At 42.0% G+C, this 22,029-nt stretch overlaps 1 protein-coding gene across 4 annotated transcripts in view; it reads right to left on the reverse strand.

The window, feature by feature from the left end:
- The window catches only part of AGPAT5 (1-acylglycerol-3-phosphate O-acyltransferase 5), a 126,972-nt gene that overhangs the window by 54,585 nt on the left and 50,358 nt on the right, over positions 1-22,029 (reverse strand). For all 4 annotated transcript variants that reach the window (XM_050950931.1, XM_050950933.1, XM_050950930.1 and 1 more), the window contains one exon: positions 17,231-17,320. In XM_050950931.1, coding sequence (XP_050806888.1) covers positions 17,231-17,320 — 90 coding nt within the window. The remainder of the gene's footprint in view (positions 1-17,230; positions 17,321-22,029) is intronic.

The following is a 22,029-nucleotide window of genomic DNA, read 5'->3' on the forward strand; positions in this document are numbered from 1 at the left end:
TACCTTGTTCTCTTTTGAACTCTGTTATAGTCTTGGCCTTCACATCCTCTGGCAAGGAGTTCCACAGGTTGACATTGCATTGTGTGAAAAAATATTTCCTTTCGTTTATTTTAAACTGCTGCCTATTAATTTCATTTGGAGACCCCTAGTTCTTGTGTTTTGAGAAGGAGTAAATAACACTTCCTTATTTACTTTCCCAACACAAGTCATGATTTTATAGACCTCTATCATATCCCCCCTTAGTGGTCTCTTTTTCAAGCTGAAAAGTCCCAGTCTTATTAATCTCTCCTCATATGGCACCTGTTCCATACCCCTAATAATTTTTGTTGCTTTCTTCTGAGCCTTTTCCAATTCTAACATATCTTTTTGAGATGAGGCAACCACATCTGCATGCAGTATTCAAGATGTGGGCATACCATGGATTTATAGCAGCAATATGATATTTTCTGTCTTGCTAACTATCCCTTTCTTAATGATTCCCAACATTCAGTTCACTTTTTTGACTGCCACTGCACTTTGAGTGGATATTTTCAGAGAACTATCCACAATGACTCCAAGAACTCTTTCTTGAATGGTAACAGCTAATTTAGAACCCATCATTTTATATGTATCATTGGGACTGTTTCCCAATGTGCATTAGTTTGCATTTATCAACACTGAATTTCATCTGCCATTCTGTAACCCAGCCACCCAGTTTTGTGAGATCCTTTTGTAGCTCTTTGTAGTATGCCTGGGACTTAACTATCTTGAGTAATTTTGCATCACCAGGAAATTCTTCAACTTCATTGTTTACCCCTTTTTCCAGGTCATTTATGAATATATTAAATAGGACTGGGCCCAGTATAGATCCCTGGGGAACACCACTATTTACCTCTGTCCATTCTGAAAACTGACCATTTAATTCCTACTCTTTGTTTTCTTTTAACCAGTTACCAATCCATGAGAGAATCTTCCCTCTTATCCCATGACACTTACTCTGCTTAAGAGTCTTTGGCGAGGGACCTTGTCAAGCGCTTTCTGAAAATCTAAGTACACTATATCCATTGGATCCCCTTTGTTCACATGCTTGTTGACCCCCTCAAAGAATTCTAGTAGATTGGTAAGGCATGATTTCCCTTTACAAAAACCAAGCTAACTCTTCCCCAACAAATTATGTTCATCTATACGTCTGACAATTTTGATCTTTACTACAGTTTCAACCAGTTTGCCTGGTACTGAAGTCAGGCTTACTGGCCTGAAATTGCCGGGACCACCTCTGGAGCACTTTTAAAAAATTGGAATCACATTAGCTATCCTCCAGTCATTTGGTACAGAAGCTGATTTAAATGATAGGTTACAGACTATAGTTAGTAGTTTTTCAGTTTCACATTTGAGTTCCTTCAGAACTCTTGGGTGACTACCAGCTGGTCCTGGTGACTTATTACTGTTTAGTTTATATGCTTGTTCCAAAACCTCCTCTAATGACACCTCAATCTGGGACAGTTACTCAGATTTGTTACCTGAAAAGAATGTCTCAGGTTTGGAAATCTCCCTCATATCCTCAGCCATGAAGACTGATGCAAAGAATTCATTTAGTTTCTCTGCAATGGCCTTATCCTTGAGTGCTCCTTTAGCATCTCAGTCATCCAGTGGCCCCACTGGTTGTCTAGCTGGCTTCCTGCTTCTGATGTACTTAAACATTGTTTTACTATTACTTTGAGTCTTTGGCTAGCTGTTCTTCACATTCTTTTTTGGCCTTCATAATTATAATTTTACATTTTATTTGCTAGAGTTTATAATCCTATGATAAATGAAGCGGAGGTAGCTCCCTTTTACGGACACCCAGCCAGCCAGTTAGCTGTAAAATCCTTCTTGGCGTCTGTTTTTTCCTTGCTTTACCTGTAAAGGGTTAACAAGCCCACAGGTAAAAGAAAAGGAGTGGGCATCTCACCAAAATAGCCAATAGGAAGGCTAGAACTTTTTAAAAGTGGGAAAGAAGCTTTCCCTTTGGATCTGTTGTGTGTCTCCAGGAAAGAGGGGAGCAGAGGGCAGCAGGAATGCTGTGTAAAGCTTTAAGCCAGCTATGAGATCATACCTAGAATTACTTATTTGAACCCTCCCAAATATGTAAGTAAATTAGGAATGTTTAGATAGATACAATCAGGTTTATTTCTTTATTCTGGCTTGTGGATCTCCTCTGTGCTAACCCCTGATGCTTTTTTTTGCTTGTAACCTTTAAGCTAAACCACAAGTAAGCTATTTTGGGTGCTTAATTTTTGGAATTCCTCTTTTAAAATCTAGAAAAACCTAAGTTCCTGATGTATTTTTTTCCTTTTTGTTTTTAATAAAATTTACCTTTTTAAAGAACAGGATTGGATTTTTCGTGTCCTAAGAGGTTTGTGCATGTTGTTTGATTAGCTGGTAGCAACAGGTAATTTTCTTTGTTTTCTTTCTCAGCTCTTCCCCAGAGCAGGGAGTGAAAGGGCTTGAGGGTACCCACAAGGAGGAATTCCCAAGTGCTCCTTCCTGAGTCTAAGCATTGAGGGGTTTTTTTTGCATTTGGGTGGTGGCAGTGTTTACCAAGCCAAGGTCAAAGAAAAAGTGTAACCTTGGGAGTTTAATACAAGCTGGGAGGGGCAAGTATGAATTTTAAAAATCCTTTCAGATCCCACCTTCTGCACTCAAAGTGCCAGAGTGGAGATTCAGCCTTGACATGGTGGCAGCGTGGTGGGATAGTTTTGAACCAGAAGCATAGACCTCAGGATTTTAAAAGGACACATTTTTCCTGTTAGCTGCTTGAAAGCCAGGGAGTTTCCCCCCTCCTCCTCTTTCTTTTCTTTTATTTGCTGCCTGAGGAGAAACAGGCTCGCAAAGGGATCAGCCTGCAAAGCCAGGGAGTCCAACAAGCCATTTTTTTTTTCCTTTTCTAGCTTCTTGACAACGAAATAGTTAAGCTAGCATAGGGCAGCCCTGTGTATGAGGTTGAGGTCAGGCACCGAAACCTTAGAAAGACCAGTCTTCCCAAAGTGGCATGCCACAGAGAAGACAGACCCAGATCAAGTCCAGACATCCAGCTCCATGACAGAAATGAAGGCAGGGGATGGAGGACCGGGAACTTCCTAGGAGGGAAGGGTCAGCCCTCCCTCGACCAAGATCCAGGTGCCAAACTGGAGGGATGCCCTTAATCCAGACCGAGTTCTGACTGAAGAAGACAAGGATATTTCTTCCTACAGATGATGCACTTGGAAGCGGAGGAGAGGAGCCAGGTGAAGTGCTTGGAGGCAGAAATGCAGGCAAAGCTGTTGGAGGAGGAGCTAGAGCTGCAGTGCTTAGAGCTGGAAAGGGCTAAGCTGGGTCCACCAGGTAACCCTGACAATCCTTTTCCAGGTATCCCTCCCCATTCCAAGAAATTCCAAGAGTTCAAGGTACAGAGGCCTTCTTAGAAAATTTCGAAAGGTCCTGCCTTGGATACAACACCCTTATAGACCAGTATATGGTGGAGTTGGGGCTGCAAATCAGTGGACCCTTAGCAGAGATGGCAGCTGAAATGCCTAAAGAACACATGAACGAGTACAAACTTTTTAAACAAAAGGCCAGAATTAGAATGGGGCTAACAGCCAAGCATGCCTGTAGGTGGTTCAGAGCCGTAAAGTGGAAATCAGATGTGGCACTTTCCCAACACACCTGCCACACTGTAAAAAATTGAGATAGCTGGCTATCAAGAGGAAGTGTTAAATCCCCGGAAGATCTGTCTCTCCTAATGCAGCAGTTCATAGAGGGTGTTCCTGAAAGGTACATTCTAGATGAAAAGCCCAAAACTGTAATTGAGGCAGGGGAGATCGAAACCAAATGGGTGGAGGTGGCAGAGAAGAAAAAAAGCTAGTAGCAGTTGATGTGCATACCAGAAGGGACAACCCGAAGTGACACCCCACCATCGGAATCAGCCCAAAGCCCCCCGTCACAGCCAGGGAGACCCCAGATGCCCTGTTGTCCCACCACCCCACTCTCCAACCACCCACCTTGCCCCAGCCCACAGTCAGCTGGGGGATGCTTTAAATGTAATGAGCTGGGGCATGTGAAGGTCAACTATCCCAAGAGCACCAGCCGACTACAACTCATCACCCCGGAGTCCCACCAAGAGCCTTCAGAACCAGATGTCTTGCAAATACCCCCAGAGCGAAGGGAAGCTGAGTGTGGGCAGGAGGAAGATTACTGTGTGGAGAGACACTGGAGCACAGGTGTCAGCTATTCACCAATCCCTGATGGATCCCAAATTCATTGACCCAGAGGCCCAAATGACAGTGCAACCCTTTAAGGCCAACTCTTTTAACTTGCCTACAGCCAAGTTGCCTGTCCAGTACAAGGGCTGGTCAGGGATATGGACTTTTGCAGTCTATAAGGATTATCCCTTTCCCATGTTGCTGTGAGAAGACTTAGCCAACCATGTGAGGCTAACAAAAAGGGTGAGGATGGTGACCCGCAGCCAGGCTAAGCAGGTCTGCACACCTAACTCCATTCCTGAGCCTCCTACAGGAACGCAGTCAGAGGTGGTGGAACAGAACTCCAGGCCAGAGTCCCTGGCAACTGTTGTAAATCCAGTTCCTTGAACCCAGCCAGAACCAACCCAAGGATCGGAACTGGCGGAGTAGTCAGCACCAGAACCCGTGCTTGCAACTCCACCAGAGTCATGGGAGCCAGCACCAAAGGGCGTCACAGAGCCTGCACCTACAGCAGCAGCTAGACCAGTGCAAGAGACTGAACCAGAGCCTGAAATACCATCTAATGCATCAGCGGAGAGTGGTTCACAGTCAATGGAAACAACCCCATTACCTGCATCGCTCCCACTGGGACCAGGCCCAAGTCCACAACCCAGAGAGGAATTAATGTGTCCAGCATCAAGGGAACAGTTCCGACAGAGCAGGAAGTGGATGAGTGACACAAGGGAGCTTGGATTGCGGCATGGAGCGACCCACCGCCTCTCAGCTCTTCTAACAGGTCCAGGTTTGTTATAGAAGAAGGACTCTTATACAAGGAGACATTGTGGTGAGTAGAAAGAGGACTGGCATCCTCAGAGACAGCTGGTAGTTCCAACTAAGTACAGGGAAAAGCTCTTGAGCTTAGCCCACAATCATCCTAGTGGCCATGCTGGGGTAAACAGGACCAAGGACTGTTTGGGGAAGTCATTCCACTGGGAGTGAATGGGCAAGGACGTTTCTACCTATGTCTGGTCTTGTGAGGTGTGCCAGAGGGTGGGAAAGCCCCAAGGCCAGGTCAAGGCCCCTCTCCAGCCACGCCCCATCACTGCGGTTTCATTTCAGCGTGTAGCTGTGAATATTCTGGGTCCTTTCCCTAAGAAGTCACCCAGAAGACAGCTGTACATACTGACCTTCATGGATTTTGCCACCCGATGGCCGGAAGCAGTAGTTCTAAGTAGCACTAGGGCTAAAAGTGTGAGCCAGGCATTGGCAGACGTTTTTGCCAGGGAAGGTTGACCCTCCGACATCCTTATGGATTTGGGAACTAACATCCTGGTAGGGACCATGAAAACGTCTTTGGGAAGCTCGTGGGGTGAACCACTTGGTTGCCAGCCCTTACCACCATCAAATGAATGGCCTACTGGAGAAGTTTAATGAGACTTTGGGGGCTATGATACGTACATTCGTGAATGAGCACTCCAATGATTGGGACCTAGTGTTGCAGCAGTTGCTCTTTGCCTACCGGGCTGTACCACATCCCAGTTTGGGATTTTCACCCTTTGAACTTCTTTATGGCCGCGAAGTTAAGGGGCCATTACAGTTGGTGAAGCAGCAAGGGGAGGGGATTACATCTTCTCCAGAGACTAACATTTTTGACCTTGTAACCAACCTGCAAAACACCCTCAAAGACTCTCTAGCCCTTGCTCGAGAAAACCTACAGGATGCTCAACAAGAGCAAAAGGCCTGGTACGATAAACATGCCAGAGAGCGTTCCTTCGGAGTAGGTGACCAAGTCATGGTCCTGAAAGCGTTCCAGGCCAATAAGATGGAAGCATGGGAGGGGCCATTTATGGTCTAAGAGCACCAGGGAGCCTACCCTAAAACCTAAAGTATGCCATATTAATTAAAGCCCTTTTATTCCTAAGGGATCAAGGTTCTCCAGTTTACAGCCCAGGAGAGAGATGACACTGAGTGGCCCGAAGGAGTCTACTATGAAGGAAAAAGCAACGATGGCACAGAAGAGGTAAGCCTTTCCATCACCTTTGGGTGTAAGCAGCGACAGCAAATCCAGGAGCTGTGCACCAGCTTCACGTCAGTGTTTTCAGCCACCCCAGGATGGAGAGAACGGAAGTACCACTCCTTTGACACAAGTGATGCTCGCCCAATTAGAGCCCAACCCTACTGGATGGCTCCTCAGGCCAAAACCGCAATAGAAAGGGAAATCAATTACATGTTACAGATGGGTGTAATCTGCCCCTCTGAGAGCACATGGGCCTCTCCAGTGGTTCTGGCTCCCAAAGCAGATGAGGAAATCCGCTTTTGTGTGGACTACTGTAAGCTAAATGCTGAAACTTGCCCAGAAAACTATCCAATGCCATGCATAGATGAGCTATTGGAGAAACTGGGCCGTGCCTAGTTCATCTCCACCTTAGACTTAACTAAGGGGTACTGGCAAGTGCTGCTAGATGACCGTGCCAAGGAAAGGTCAGCCTTCTTCACCCATGTACGGCTTTATGAATTTAATGTGCTCCCTTTCAGACTGAGAAATGCACCCACCATCTTCCAGAGATTGGTAGATAACCTTCTGGCTGGATCTGGGGAATCTGCAGTTGCCTACCTTGATGATGTGGCTATATTCTCAGACTCATGGGCAGAACACCTGGAACACCTCCAAGCTGTCTTCAAGTGCATAAGGGAGGCAGGATTTAGATTTTGGATTTGTTCTTCTTGATGGGTAGTGAGAGAGAATACAGGCTACCTTTTCAGGAAACAAGTTAAGATTCACAGCTTGCAGTTAGAACCAGAGCCAGTGGTCAACTTTATTTATAAATGAGCATATTGAGTAGATCAGTAATTGCTGAAGAATATTGAATACTAAAGTAATTTTTTCAGTCACTTTTCTGACTGCAACAACACTAATGTACAAGTTGCAGTAATATTAAAAAAATAGTAATAATGCCCCTATTTCATGGTGATATGATTATAAAGCTACCCTACAAATTCTTGTGAAAACAGTTATTGCTCTTATGATGCAAGTGCAAAATGTTACAATTGTGTAAGAAATAGCTGATTGCGAAGTAGCACAATTTAATAGTTTTGTGGTTGGGTTTTCCATTATTTCCCTTTTGCACAGGTACTTAAATGCTTTGCCTATTAAAAATAAAAACACATGATACTGGCACAGCTGACTATCCATTTCAATGTGGTTTTAGCAAGCAAAAGTGAAATTTCCTGAAAGAACATGGCAATTTAGTAGTCGATAATTTCCAAATTCTAGCAAGAGATTTTAGCTTACTATACTGTGGGAATTTCTAACACGTCTAAAAATCAAATTCCAGCTCCCGAAAGAAAGCTCTTGATAGCACATGCTATCTGGAAAGAATGAAACCACTCTGAGCAGCAGAGACATGAATGGGCAGTTTCTCTCTGCAGCAGTTTAATACAGGAGGCAGTGAGGAGGTCAATTTTTTTTCCGTTTTACTCAAGTTTTTTTTTTTTTTTAAGAATGAAAAATGAAGGGGACCACATGACATGAAGTAGTAAAAATATATATATATGTAACCAAAAGCTGCACTAAACTAAGAGCTGGTCTGCCTCAACTCCAATCCTGTCTTCCTTGAACTCTCAAGTTTCTTTGTTAATGGGAGCAGGCATTATCCAGAAACCCTAAACATTAATCATTTTGATTCTTTTGTTAAAACTGTAGGTGAAAATGATAAATAATCAAGTGATCCCAAGTACAGATTCCCCCATCTCTCTCAATCTGCAAACAACCCATTCCCTGACAGTTAAAGAAATGAATAAGATAAGATTTTTTAGAAACACTAAATAAAAGGATTTATTTTTTGCATGTTGTCACACTGCTTTTCTGCTCTGACTGCAGCATCAGGTAAACATATTATTATTCTGGAATGTCTGCCATTATTTGTCATGTCAAGGTCAATATCTATGCTTGTGCTAAATTCAGTGGCACATAAACTCTGTCTGACTAAAAGGTATTCCATTAAAAACACAATTTGATGTCTTGTGGACATATCATGTTAGATTTCAGAATTACCAAGTATCTACATGAATAGTGTTAAGTGCATAAAGCTATCACTTTCTTGTTTCAATATAGTAATTGTAGATTAAAGGGTATTTACAACATCTATATTTAAACTATTCTCAGACAAAGTAGATAATGGAAACTTAAGTCTCTCCTGAAATAATGACTCAGTAGCATTGCTTCTTTTATCTTAACAGACATAAGCATTTGGTTTAGTAAGTATAATCTTGACAGTTCTATTTCAGTCTGGTAAACTTACATTCTCTTCTTTGGTTGGAAAGAAGTTTACAAAACAATATACCCATTTTTATGTTGGCTACGCTCATCAGTTCATCCCAACACCATCGCTGAAATGCTGGAACAGTCCCAATTTCACTTGAAAAAAGTTTTCAAAAGTTCACTAAGAACAGTTGCATGAGTAAAGTGCTACTCAGTGTAAGAAAACTTTGTAGAACAATGCCCTCAGTCAACATTCTGAGATTGGGTCAGGGAACATCTGAGTCTCAGACTTTAAGGCCAAAAGGGACCATCATGATAATCTACTCTGACCTCCTGCACATTGCAGGCCACGGTACATCACCTACCTACTTCTGAAACCCATAACCTCTGGCTGAGCTATTGAAGTCCTCAAATCTTGATGTAAAGACTTCAAATTATACAGAATCCACCATTTACTCTAATTCAAACCAGCAAGTGACCCGTGTCCCATGTAGCAGAAGAAGGCAAAAAAATTCCAGGTCCCTGGCAAATTGACCTGAGGGAAAATTGCTTCCTGACCCCAAATGTGGTGATCAGTTAGACCCTGAGCACCTGGGAAAGAATTTTCTGTAGTAACTCAGAGCATTCCTCATTGACTATTCCATCTCTGGCTGTTGGAGACATTTGCTACAGCAAATGCAGACAGGCCATATGCCACTGTAGGCAGCCTCACCATCCCATCCCATCCATAAACGTAACAAGTTCAGACCTGTAACCAGTTCGGGTTTTTTGCCTCCACTGCTCCCCTTGGAAGGCTGTTCCAGAACTTCATTCCTCTAATGATATGGCAGTGTCACTCAATCTCCACCCAACTCCAACGATTAAGTGAAACATGCATATGTCCTAGACTTTAGTGACTCACATTTAAATACTGGAAGCACCCAAAATCCTGATACAATCTCATATCTCAAAACAGGGAAAGGGAAGATTTTTCCAACTATTTATTTTTCATGGTTACTTCAAGCTGGGTCTTCAAGTTATGATGAGACATTTCTGTGTGTGATAAAGGCAGAGAAAGATTCTTTCTGCAGATTTATGACAATTAATATGCTATTTACAGAGAGAATAAAATGGTTCAAATTTGTGATGAGAGGACAAAGTATTGTATGCAAGCATTTTCTTCTGTAGGTTATTTTGCAACTTGGGTATTTGCTATTTGCAAGTACGAGTTAAGAGCAGTGTATATGTTCATTTTGCTATTATTTCATGGCACGTTGGGCTTGAAAGAAAATGGAAGGATTCCTATCCAGATTGACAGGAAGCACAAACATTTAATGTATTCATGTGGTGAAATTTCAAACACAAATGCAACAGTATAAATCTGACTTCACTGTAATATTAATACGTAAAGTGGTTAGATATATTACATAAATGTTTGAATGTAAGCTTGCTCTGTGCAAAAATGGATCACTTTCATTAGCAGAAATATTTTTAAGCAGCTCAGCCAACAATTTTGAGAGCATTTATTGTTAATTATAACATGAAATTGCTATGAGGTAAACCTTAATTCAAAGTAAATTTTACCCAGATAACATAGGGAAGAATTTGTCCCTTTTAAAAAACAAAATATATGCACAAACACAGATACAATAATATATAGTTAATAAAACGGAACTAAGCCAGCATTACAGAAGTGTCATGAAAATTTAACAACCAAGTCACATGTACTCATTTGCCTTCCACCATGCCCTAATAATAATTATATCACTTACCTACTCCCCCCAAAAAAGTTCTCACACAGGGCAAATAGAGTTTTGCAATGCTAAACTAAATGACATTTCATACACTAGCCCAGGGGTTTGCAACCTTAAGCACGTGGCCCATCAGGGTAAGTCGCTGGCAGGCCGGGAGACATTTTGTTTACCTTAACCATCCGCAGGCACGGCCCCCCGCAGCTCCCAGTGGCTGCGGTTCGCTGTTCCCAGCCAGTGGGAGCTGTGGGGGGCCGTGCCTGTGGATGGTCAATGTGAACGTAATGTCTCACAGCCCGTCAGTGGATTACCCTGATGGGTCGCATGCCGAAGGTTGCTGACTGCTGCACTAGCCAAAGACCTACAGAAAAACTCTGTCAAATATTTGGTTGTCATAACTTAAATCCACTTCTTACTTTTATAAATCTAAACAGACAAGTTTGTTCTTTTCATCCTAACAAAACATGTCCATACTAAGCCCTGATTGAGGACAGAATATGTTTTAAGTGCTGTCCTGAATATAGATGCCTTCTGGAATGAGGGCCTTAAGTAAGCACATCAGAGCTTTGACTGAAAACATACTATCCAGTATAAACCTCTTTTGCTTGACTATTCAAAAAGGCCACTTTAATATTTGAAGAAAATCATACCACAATGAATCCTTGAACACTGAAGAGTATTAAGACCAAATAATCTTTACCATGGTTTCAGCTGTAAAACACGTGCCATCATTAGAACTCATCGCTAAAAGTGTTTGTGTGTATATTTCATAGAAAGGAAATTAGAAGGGACCTCAAGAGGATATCTAGTCCAGCCCCCCGTACTGATCATCCCTTACTGGTATTGGTCTAACCTGTTCTTTTCTTATTACACTCTTGCACTTAAGCTGGCAGTGTGTGTGCTCCTTTCTATTTGCCTCACTAGGATTTGACTTCGGTCTTTTAAAGGAAGTCTTTTTATCTCTCACTGCTTCTTATACATGGTTGTTAAGTTCTTTTTTAGTTCTTTTACTGTGTTTCTTAATTTGGGGTATATATTCAAGTTGGGTCTCTATTATGGTGTCTTTAAAAAGGGCCCATGCAACGTGCAGGGATTTCACTTTAGTCACTGTACCTTTTAACTTTTGTTTAACTAACCCCCTCATTTTTGTATAGTTTCCTCTTTTGAAATTAAATGCCACAGTGTTGGGCTGTTGAGGTGTTCTTCCCCCCACAGGGATGTTGAATGCTATTGTATTATGGTCACTATTTCCAAGCGGTCCTGCTATAGTTACCTCTTGGACCAGCTTCTGCGCTTCACTCAGGATTAAATCTAGTTGCCTCTCCCCTTGTGGGTTCCCGTACCAGCTGCTCCATGAAGCAGTCATTTAAAGTATTGAGAAATTTTATCTCTGCATTTCGTCCTGAAGTGAAATGTTCCCAGTCAATATGGGGATAACTGAAATCCCCCACTATTATTGAGTTCTTAATTTTGATAGCATCTCTAATTTCCCTTAGCATTTCATCATCACTATTACTGTCCTGGTCAGGTGGTGGATAACAGACCCCTAACGTTATATTTTTATTAGAGCATGAAATTTCTATCCATAGTGATTCTATGGAACATGTGGATTCGCTTAAGATTTTTACTTCATTTGAATCTACATTTTCTTTCACATATAGTGCCACTCCTCCTCCTGTACAACCTGTTCTGTCCTTCCGATATATTTTGTACCCTGGAATGATTGTGTCCCATTGATTACTCTCAGTTCACCAGGTTTCTGTGATGCCTATTATATCAATATCCTCCTTTATCACAAGGCATTCTAGTTCACCCATCTTATTATTTAGACTTCTAGCATTTGTGTACAAGCACTTTAAAAACTTGTCCCTGTTTATTTGTCTGCCCTTTTCTGATGTGCCAGATTCTTTTTTATGTGACTGTTTATCATCTGATCTGGCCCTTACATTATCCTCTTCCATCCTCTGTTCCTGACTATAATCTGGAGATTCCCTATCATCAGTCTCTCCCCTAAGAGAAGTCTGTGTCCGATCCACATGCTCCTCTGCAGCAGTCGGCTTTCCCCCATCTCCTAGTTTAAAAGCTGCTCTACAACCTTTTTAATGTTTAGTGCCAGCAGTCTGGTTCCACTTTGGTTTAGGTGGAGCGCATCTCTCCTGTACAGGCGCCTCCCATCTCAAAAGTTTCCCCAGTTCCTAATGAATCTAAACCCCTCCTCTGTACACCATTGTCTCATCCACGCATTGAGGCTCTGAAGCTCTGCCTGCCTACTTGGCCCTGCGCATGGAACTGGGAGCATTGCTGAGAATGCCACCACAGAGGTCCTGGATGTCAGTCTCTTCCCTAGCAGCCTAAATTTGGCTTCCAGGACATCTCTCCTACCCTTCCCTATGTCATTGGTACCTACATGTACCATGACCACCGGCTCCTCCCCAGCACTACACATAAGTCTGTCTAGGTGCCTCAAAAGATCTGCAACCTTTGCACCAGGCAGGGAAGTCACCATACGGTTTTCCTGGTCATCACAAACCCAGCTATCTATGTTTCTAATGATTGAATCTCCCATTACTAACACCTGCCTTTTCCTAGCAACTGGAGTTCCCTCCCCCAGAGAGGTAACCTCAGTGCGAGAGGCAACCCCAGCACCCTCTGGAAGGAGGGCCCCAATATGGGAAGGTTTCCCTCTGCTCCCATTGATTGCTCTGCTTCCCTGGGCCTTTCTTCCTCCTCAACAGCATAGAAGCTGTCTGAGCAGAGGTGGGACAATTCTAGAGTGTCCCGGAAAGCCTCATCAACATACCTCTCTGCCTCTCTTAGCTCCTCCAGTTAGGCAAATAGAAAGGAGCACAAACACTGCCAGTTTAAGTGCAAGAGTGTAATAAGAAAAGCCAAAGAGGAGTCTGAAGAACGGCTAGCCAAAAACTCCAAAGGTAATAACAAAATGTTTTTTAAGTACATCAGAAGCAGGAAGCCTGCTAAACAACCAGTGGGGCCCCTTGACGATTGAAATACAAAAGGAACACTTAAAGACAATAAAGTCATCATGGAGAAACTAAATGGATTCTTTGCTTCAGTCTTCACGGCTGAGGATGTTAGGGAGATTCCCAAACGTGAGCCGGCTTTTGTAGGTGACAAATCTGAGGAACTGTCACAGATTAAAGTGTCACTAGAGGAGGTTTTGGAATTAATTGATAAACTCGACATTAACAAGTCACCGGGACCAGATGGCATTCACCCAAGAGTTCTGAAAGAACTCAAATATGAAGTTGCGGAACTATTAACTAAGGTTTGTAACCTGTCCTTTAAATCAGCTTCGGTACCCAATGACTGGAAGTTAGCTAATGTAATGCCAATATTTAAAAAGGGCTCTAGAGGTGACCCCGGCAATTACAGACCTGTAAGTCTAACGTCAGTACCGGGCGAATTAGTCGAAAACAATAGTTAAGAATAAAATTGTCAGACACATAGAAAAACAAACTGTTGAGCAATAGTCAATATGGTTTCTGTAAAGGGAAATTGTGTCTTACTAATCTATTAGAGTTCTTTGAAGGGGTCAACAAACATCTGGACAAGGGGGATCAAGTGGACAATGCATACTTAGATTTCCAGAAAGCCTTTGACAAGGTCCCTCACCAAAGGCTCTTACGTAAATTAAGCTGTCATGGGATAAAAGGGAAGGTCCTTTCATGGATTGAGAACTGCTTAAAAGTCAGGGAACAAAGAGTAGGAATGGTAAATTCTCAGAATGGAGAGGGGTAACTAGTGGTGTTCCCCAAGGGTCAGTCCAAGGACCAATCCTATTCAATTTATTCATAAATGATCTGGAGAAAGGGGTAAACAGTGAGGTGGCAAAGTTTGCAGATGATACTAAACTACTCAAGATACTTAAGACCAAAGCAGATTGTGAAGAACTTCAAAAAGATCTCACAAAACCAAGTGATTGGGCAACAAAATGGCAAATGAAATTTAATGTGGATAAATGTAAAGTAATGCACATTGGAAAAAATAACGTCAACTATACATACAATATGATGGGGGCTAATTTAGCTACAAGAAGTCAGGAAAAAGATCTTGGTGTCATCGTGGATAGTTCTCTGAAGATGTCCACGCAGTGCGCAGAGGCGGTCAAAAAAGCAAACAGGATGTTAGGAATTATTAAAAAGGGGATAGAGAATAAGACTGAGAATATATTATTGCCCTTATATAAATCCATGGTACACCCACATCTTGAATACTGTGTACAGATGTAGTCTCCTCACCTCAAAAAAGATGTTCTAGCACTAGAAAAGGTTCAGAAAAGGGCAACTAAAATGATTAGAGGTTTGGAGAGGGTCCCATATGAGGAAAGATTAAAGAGGCTAGGTCTCTTCAGCTTGGAAAAGAGGAGACTAAGGGGGGGATATGATAGAGGTATATATAATCATGAGTGATGTGGAGAAAGTGGATAAGGAAAAGTTATTTACTTATTCCTATAATACAAGAACTAGGAGTCACCAAATGAAATTAATAGGTAGCAGGTTTAAAACAAATAAAAGGAAGTTCTTCTTCACACAGTGCACAGTCAACTTGTGGAACTCCTTACCTGAGGAGGTTGTGAAGGCTGGGACTATAATAATGTTTAAAAGGGAACTGGATAAATTCATGGTGGCTAAGTCCATAAATGGCTATTAGCCAGGAAGGGTAAAGAATGGTGTCCCTAGCCTCTGTTCATCAGATGATGGAGATGGATGGCAGGAAAGAGATCATTTGATGATTGCCTGTTAGCTTCACTCCCTCTGGGGCACCCGGCATTGGCCACTGTTGGTAGACAGATACTGGGCTAGATGGACCTTTGGTCTGACCCGGTACGGCTGTTCTTATGTTCCTTATGTTCATATGTTCTTAAAACCTCCAAAGACAGGGATTCTACAACCACCCCTGGAAGCCCATTTTAATAGTCAACTATCCTTATAATTAGAAAGATTTTCCTAACATCTAACCTAAATCTCCCTTGCTGCAGATTAAGCTGATTATTTCTTGTCCTGCCTTCAGTGGACATGGAGAACAGCTGATCACCATTCTTTTTCAAAATGCGTCACTTTCTTGACCCATACTCAACATGTGATCCACCATAATGTGCAGATCCTTTTCAGCAATACTACTGCCTTGCCCATTTATTCCCTATTTTGTAGTTGTGCATTTGATTTTTCCTTCCCAAGTATAGTATTTTGCATGTCTTCCATAGCACTTACAACCCCATCAAGTTTGGATTTATTTGCACATTTTACGTGCACATTCTCCACTTCATTATCCAAGTCATTAATGAAAATATTGAATAGTACTGGACACAGGACAGACTTATTTCTTTAGTTGGCTTATGAGAATGTCAAGTGGGACTCTATCAAAAGTCTTATTAAAACCAAGATATACAGTGTCTACTGCTTCTCCCCTATCCAGTACGCAGTAACCCTGTCAAGAAAGAAAATTAGATTGGTTTGGCATGATCTGTTCTTGACAAATCTATGTTGACTATTACTTATAACCCTATAATCCTTCAGATGCTTTCAAACTGATTGTTTACTAATTTCTTCCAGTATCCTTTCAGGAACCGAAGTTAGGTGAACTGGTTTATAATTCCCTGGGTCCTTTTGTTCCCTTCTTTAAAGATAGGTAATATGTTTGTTCTTTTCCAATCCTACCCATCCTTCATGAGTTCTCGAAGATAATAGCTAGTAATTCTGATATTGCTTCAGCTAGCTCCTAAAGTACCCAAATAGGAATTCCATCAACTTGAATATATTTGGAAGTATGCCTACACTACAGAGACTAAACCGGCACAGCCACATCGCTGTAGTTATGGCAACAAAACTCTGTTAGAGTAGATGCAGCCTACATCAATGGTAGGGGTCTTTGACATCAGTGTACAAACATCATCTTCCTAAATGATGGTAGCTATGTTGACAGAAGCATTATTCCGTTGACATAACTGTGTCTATCCCAGGGGTTTGCTTGGCATAGCTACCTGGGTCAGGGGTATAGATATTCACATTCCTGACTGGATGCAGCTATGTTGACCTAACTTTTAAATACAGACCAGGCTTAACTTATGTAAATATTAATGTTAATTGTGTTAAATATCTGGACACAATTAACTAGTTTAGTGAAGACTGAAGTAAAATAAGCATTAAACCCTTCATGCTTCTTGATGTCATCCATCATTAGCTCTCCTTCCCCGCTAAGTAGAGGACCTACACTTTCCTTTGTCTTTCTCTTGCTCCTACTGTACTTATAGAACTTCTTAATGCCTTTCTATGTTCCTTGGTAGGTGTAACCCATTTTGTGCCTTAGCCTTTCCGATTTTGTCCCTACATGCTGTACTATTCTTTTGTTCTCATCCTTAGCAAATTGTCCGTTTCCACTTTTTGTAGGATTCCTTTTTCATATAATTTAAAGCAGAGCTGATCAACTGAGATATCTCAAGTGTTACCAAGTAGGTTATAATGCACCAAGCCAACAAGGGGGAAAACACAACATATTAATGTACAGTAATTAGTACAAATGAAAGCATAGTGATTCCAACCAGTGAACCACGGACCATAGAGGGAGTCATGAGAAATGTCACTTGGCAATAACAGTTGTTCTTCAAATAGAAAATTATCAAGAGATTTTCCCTGTAGCAGACAAAGTTATTCAGTTTTAAAATGTCACTCACATTAAAAATGATTAATCATCCTGATAGCTGATTAATTAACATTTTATAAGAATGTTTCTTGACTTTCAAAAGATCAAACTAATTTGATATACAGTTAAAAAAAATCAATCTGACAGGCATTACTACAGTAAGCAAGATGCTATTTTAAAATATAGGGAACAGTGAAATTGGCTGTTTCTGGAAAGCTGCTGTAATGGTAGCTATACGAATAATCAGTGAAAATACCTAAAGAAAACATGCACATGGTTGCTTGTCTTGTAATTTACAGATACTAGTTATTTCTAATTCCTCTGAATTTTGTAATTGTAATTCCAGTTACAAAGACTGATTATTTAAAAATAATAATAAAGAGAAAAATGCATAATCTTACCGGAGTCTCAGCTTTCACCTGGGCCTGCAGCTTGTTTCTCATTTCTTTTTCATTAAATCTGGCACTTCGTTTTACATAGATTCCTCCATGCTAGGACATAAAAATTTAAAAATAAAAAGTATTTAGTATTTATCACATACTACATTTGATGAAAAAACAAATGTTTGAATTTGGATAAAAACAATTTTAGATATTATGGTGACAGGTCATTAGAAGAATCTATTGAGATAAAATTAGCAGCCTGCTGTGATGGGTTGGATCACAGAAACCCCCTTGGGAGTGCCAACCGATGTGCCAAGATTACTTCTATCCCTGTTTTCCCTGCCAGCTTAGGACTTCAGCACCCTGTCCTGCTGAGCCAGACACTCTTGTCTACTTCAGCAAAGACCCAGAGTCTGAATTACCTGCCCCAAAGCTGCAGGTTTACCTGAAAACAGCTAACAGAAGTGTGCTTGTCTTTAGCACCCAGAGGCCCAACTCTCAATGGGGTCTAAACCCAAATAAATCCATTTTACCCTGTATAAAGCTTATGCAGGGTAAACTCATAAATTGTTCGCCCTCTATAACACTGATAGAGAGATATGCACAGCTGTTTGCTCCCTCAGGTAGTAATACATACTCTGAGTTAACTAATAAACAAAAAAAGTGATTTTATTAAATACAGAAAGTAGGATTTAAGTGGTTCCAAGTAGTAACAGACAGAACAAAGTAAGTTACCAAGCAAAATAAAATAAAATGCGCAAATCTATGTCTAATCAAACTGAATACAGATAAGATCCTCACCAGTTCCAGAATGCTCCCTTTTACAGGCTAATCTCCTTTTAGCCTTGGTCCAGCAATCACTCACACTCCTTGCACACTGTCCTTTGTTTCAGTTTTCCTGTCAGTATCCTGGGGGGGTGGAAAGCCTCCTTCTTTAGCCATCTGAAGAACCCATGGAGGGGTCTCCCAGGGATTTAAATAGACTCTCTCTTGTGGGTGGAGACCCTCTCCTCCCCTTGTAGAATCCAATCACAAAATGGAGATTTGGAACCACATGGGCAAGTCACCTGCCCATGCATGACTTAGGACTTGCAGGGAGCAGCCATTACCCACATGCTCCCTTGAATGTCCTCAGGCAGACTTCTTATGTGGATTGGAGTCTTCCAAGCTCTTTTGTCTGTTAAATGCTTCCTGACTGAGCACATCCGTTTCCCAAGAAGTGACCAAGCAATTATACAGCCAATGTTCATAACTCTGAACACACAAATAATGCCTGCATACAACTAGGATGAACATAACCAGTAGATCATAACCTTTACATAGATATGTTACATGGCATATGTAGCAAAACTCTATTCCAGTTACATCATATATACCTTTGTAAGCACTCCCCATAAAGCCTTATGGGGTACACTGTCACACCTGCATAGTAGAGAACATTTCTCTCAGGATGAAAGACACACCATTTTATATTTGCATAAGCAATACATACTCTTTAACAAAGTTACATAAAAGAAGTGTTCTACATGTAGATCACAATGTCCACACAAATAATTAGAAAGCACTTGACCTAGTGATGAGCTACCAAAATCTTAGGAACCAGTTTCCTACCGGTTCTTTGGCGGCCCTTTCTTCACTCACTCCGGGTTTTCGGTGGCATGTCAGCAGCAGGTCCTTCAGTACCGCCGAAGACCTGGAGCGAGTGAAGAATGTGCCGCTGAAGACCCAGTAGGAAACTGCCCAGTGAGTACAAGCCCCACGTGCCTCCCAAAACAGCCTATCCCCACCCCCACCCGATGCCCACCCACGTCCTGCACGTGACTGCCCCCCTCAGAACCCACAACCCATCAACCCTCCACGCTCTTTGTCCCCTGACCACTCCTTCCCGAGACCCCCCCCACCCCAACTGCCCCCCAGGACCCCACCTCCTACCCAACTTGCCCCCTCCGTCTCCTGACTGCCCCAACCCCATTCACCACCACCCCGACAGACCCCCAGAACTCCAATGCTTACCCAACCCCCTCCCTGTTCCCTGTCCCCTGACCACTCCCCCAGAACCTCTGCCCCCTCCAACCGCTCCCTGCCCCTTATCCAACCTCTCCTCGGCCCGGCCCCCTCACCATGCTGCTCAGGGCAGCATGTATGGATGCCACGCGGCCCGCTGGAGCTTGCAGCCCCACCCTCTTACCTTGCCACTCAAAGCGGCAGGAGCTGCAGAGCTTCCCAGGAGCGGTCCAGGGCGCTGGCACTAGGCTCTGCGAGAGGAGGGGAAGGCAAGGGAGGAGCCGGGGAAGGCGGGGAGGGGACAGGGGAGCCTCCTCAACCGGGCCAGAGAGGATGGTCCAGCGGGCCGGATGCGGCCCGCGGGCCGGAGTTTGCCCACCCTTTTAACAACCGATTCTAAACCGGCTTCTAAATTTAACAACCGGTTTGCATGAACCAGTGCAAACTGGCTCCAACTCACCACTGACCTGACTGTCTTGTTTAACAATGTTACTGAATCAGAAGACAACACTGGAACGGACACAAAGGTCTATTCCTATAAATACACACACAGAAGTAACTTTATTAATGCAAGTAGTACCACTGAGATTAATAGGACTCCTCACATGAGTAAAGTTATTCATCTGCATAAGTATTTGCAGATCAGAATTTTCAAATCTGGGTGTCACGCTGTAAAGAGCAACAGAAGACAAAAAAACTGAAGACAAGTAATAGGTATCGTATTGTAGATACATGTATGTATGTATGTGTGTATGTAGTAACAAGCAGCACTGACCATATCACACTATTATACACTTTCACAAATAAAAGTAAGTCTGGTAATTGCAGAGAACATTAGATACTGATGATACTCAGATAAATTAAAATAACTGCTTGTTTTAGAAGGCAAAAGATTCTTCACAATAATAGCATTTTCATTGAGAAACCTTATGAAAAACTAAACCATCTCCTGGAAAAGATTAGTTTTATAGCTTGTTCCAGACATATTACTATTAACATTTTAAAACTGAGAGACTGATTGCACTATTAAGAGAGAAACACAACCAAAGCAAAAAAGATAAAAGAGGATACAAATAAAATTTGCCTCAAAAATAAATTCCTCATTGTTATAACCTTTTTGCATGTTCAAAATTAAAATATTATCTTACCAAATCATCTTTTCATCATTGCTGCATTTACTGCTTTTTCTAAGTACTGTACTAGACTACTTGCATTAATTTTTTTCAATAAAAATCTTTGAGAGATTTAAACATGTAAGTAAAGAACATTCTCTTATAGTCTCAAATAGATGTTTCATATAGGGTACGTCCACACTACCCGCTGGATAGCGATTGATCTATCAAGGATTGATTTATTGCGTCTCATCTAGACGCGAAAAATCGATCCCTGAACGCACTCCACGTTGACTCTGGAACTCCATCAGGGCGAGAGGCAGAAGTGGAGTCGAAGGGGAAGCCGTGGGCACCGATCACATGTCGTGAGGACGGGAGGTAAGTCAAACTAAGATATGCTGACTTCTCGTAGCTGAAGTTGCGTATCTTATATTGACACCCCCTCCCCTCCCGGCCCCCAGCGTAGACCAGGCCTAAATATATGAAAACTAAATTAAGATCCCAAGAGGATGCTGGATTTTCAATAGGATGGTAAACGTCTCATGAGCAAACACCAATTTATTATCATTGAGAGAATGGAAGGCAGACAAGGCTAATAAAAGAACCTTAAATTGAAGAGAGTGATAGGTCTGCTATTTTGAGCTGGAGGAAGTACTCAGGTATACATTAGGTTGAGGCCGTGAGATGGGATCATTATCGTCATCCTCTGCCCACACTGTGAATGAACTTTTTCCATTTTAAAATGTAATGTTTTCCAGAGCTCACTAATATAGCCTGAACAGAAGTGGAACAAGATAGGCAATAAATTCAGTTTTGTTAGAAACCTAAATAAGGTGAACAGAGTTTGTGTCTGAATGGCAGACTCAACCATCCTGTTGAGTAAGCAAATCTGGAATGACAGGCAGCGTTCTGTACGTCCCTTCTGAGATGTGTAGTAAATCTGTGAACAATTGCTGCTTGGGCCAAATGGCCGCTATTAAAATTATCTTTTTTATGTCCTCCCCCACCAGCACTCTGTTATTAGACATAATAGGAGGAAAGGCATATAGGAGACCTTGGCTCTATAATCTGAGGAACACATTTGAAATTGAATGTCTGTCTTTGCTCTCAAACAAAACATCTGACATTTTGCATTTTCTTTCATTGTAAAGAAGTCTGTCTATGGGTGTCCCTAGCATGTGAAGATTTCCTGTATCACTGAAGTTTTCAGTGACCGCTCACCGGTGACTTTCACGATTCTACTCAGCTGGTCTTCCAGATTGCTGTTTTTCCCTGTCAGATGCTTAGCCACATGTTGCGGAGAGGGCACCATTCCCGTTGCCTCACTGCAAAATTAAGAATAGGCACCTTCCTGCTTGTTTATATAAAATATTAGAGATGCTGTCCATAAGCACCTGAACAACTTTGTGCTGGACATGAGGTTAGAATGTTTTTAAATGCCCAACAAATTGCTCCGTAAGCTCTATCAGGTTTTAATGTAATTTAAGGTAATGTTCTTTGGGGGAGAGGGGGGAATTCCAGTGTTCCTGGATTGTGAACCTGCAGCAGTGAGCATACCATTTTATGTTGAATTATTCAGTATCTGTTCTGAATGGAAGAGGACTGAATGGTATCCCTTTGAGGACATCATAAGGTTGACCTTGCTAATCTAGAGATATTAGCACTTTCTTTGGAATGGAAAGCTTTTGATTCATCTGTCTG

The sequence above is a fragment of the Gopherus flavomarginatus genome, chromosome 4 (genome assembly GCF_025201925.1).
Source record: "Gopherus flavomarginatus isolate rGopFla2 chromosome 4, rGopFla2.mat.asm, whole genome shotgun sequence".
Classification (NCBI taxonomy): domain Eukaryota; kingdom Metazoa; phylum Chordata; order Testudines; family Testudinidae; genus Gopherus; species Gopherus flavomarginatus.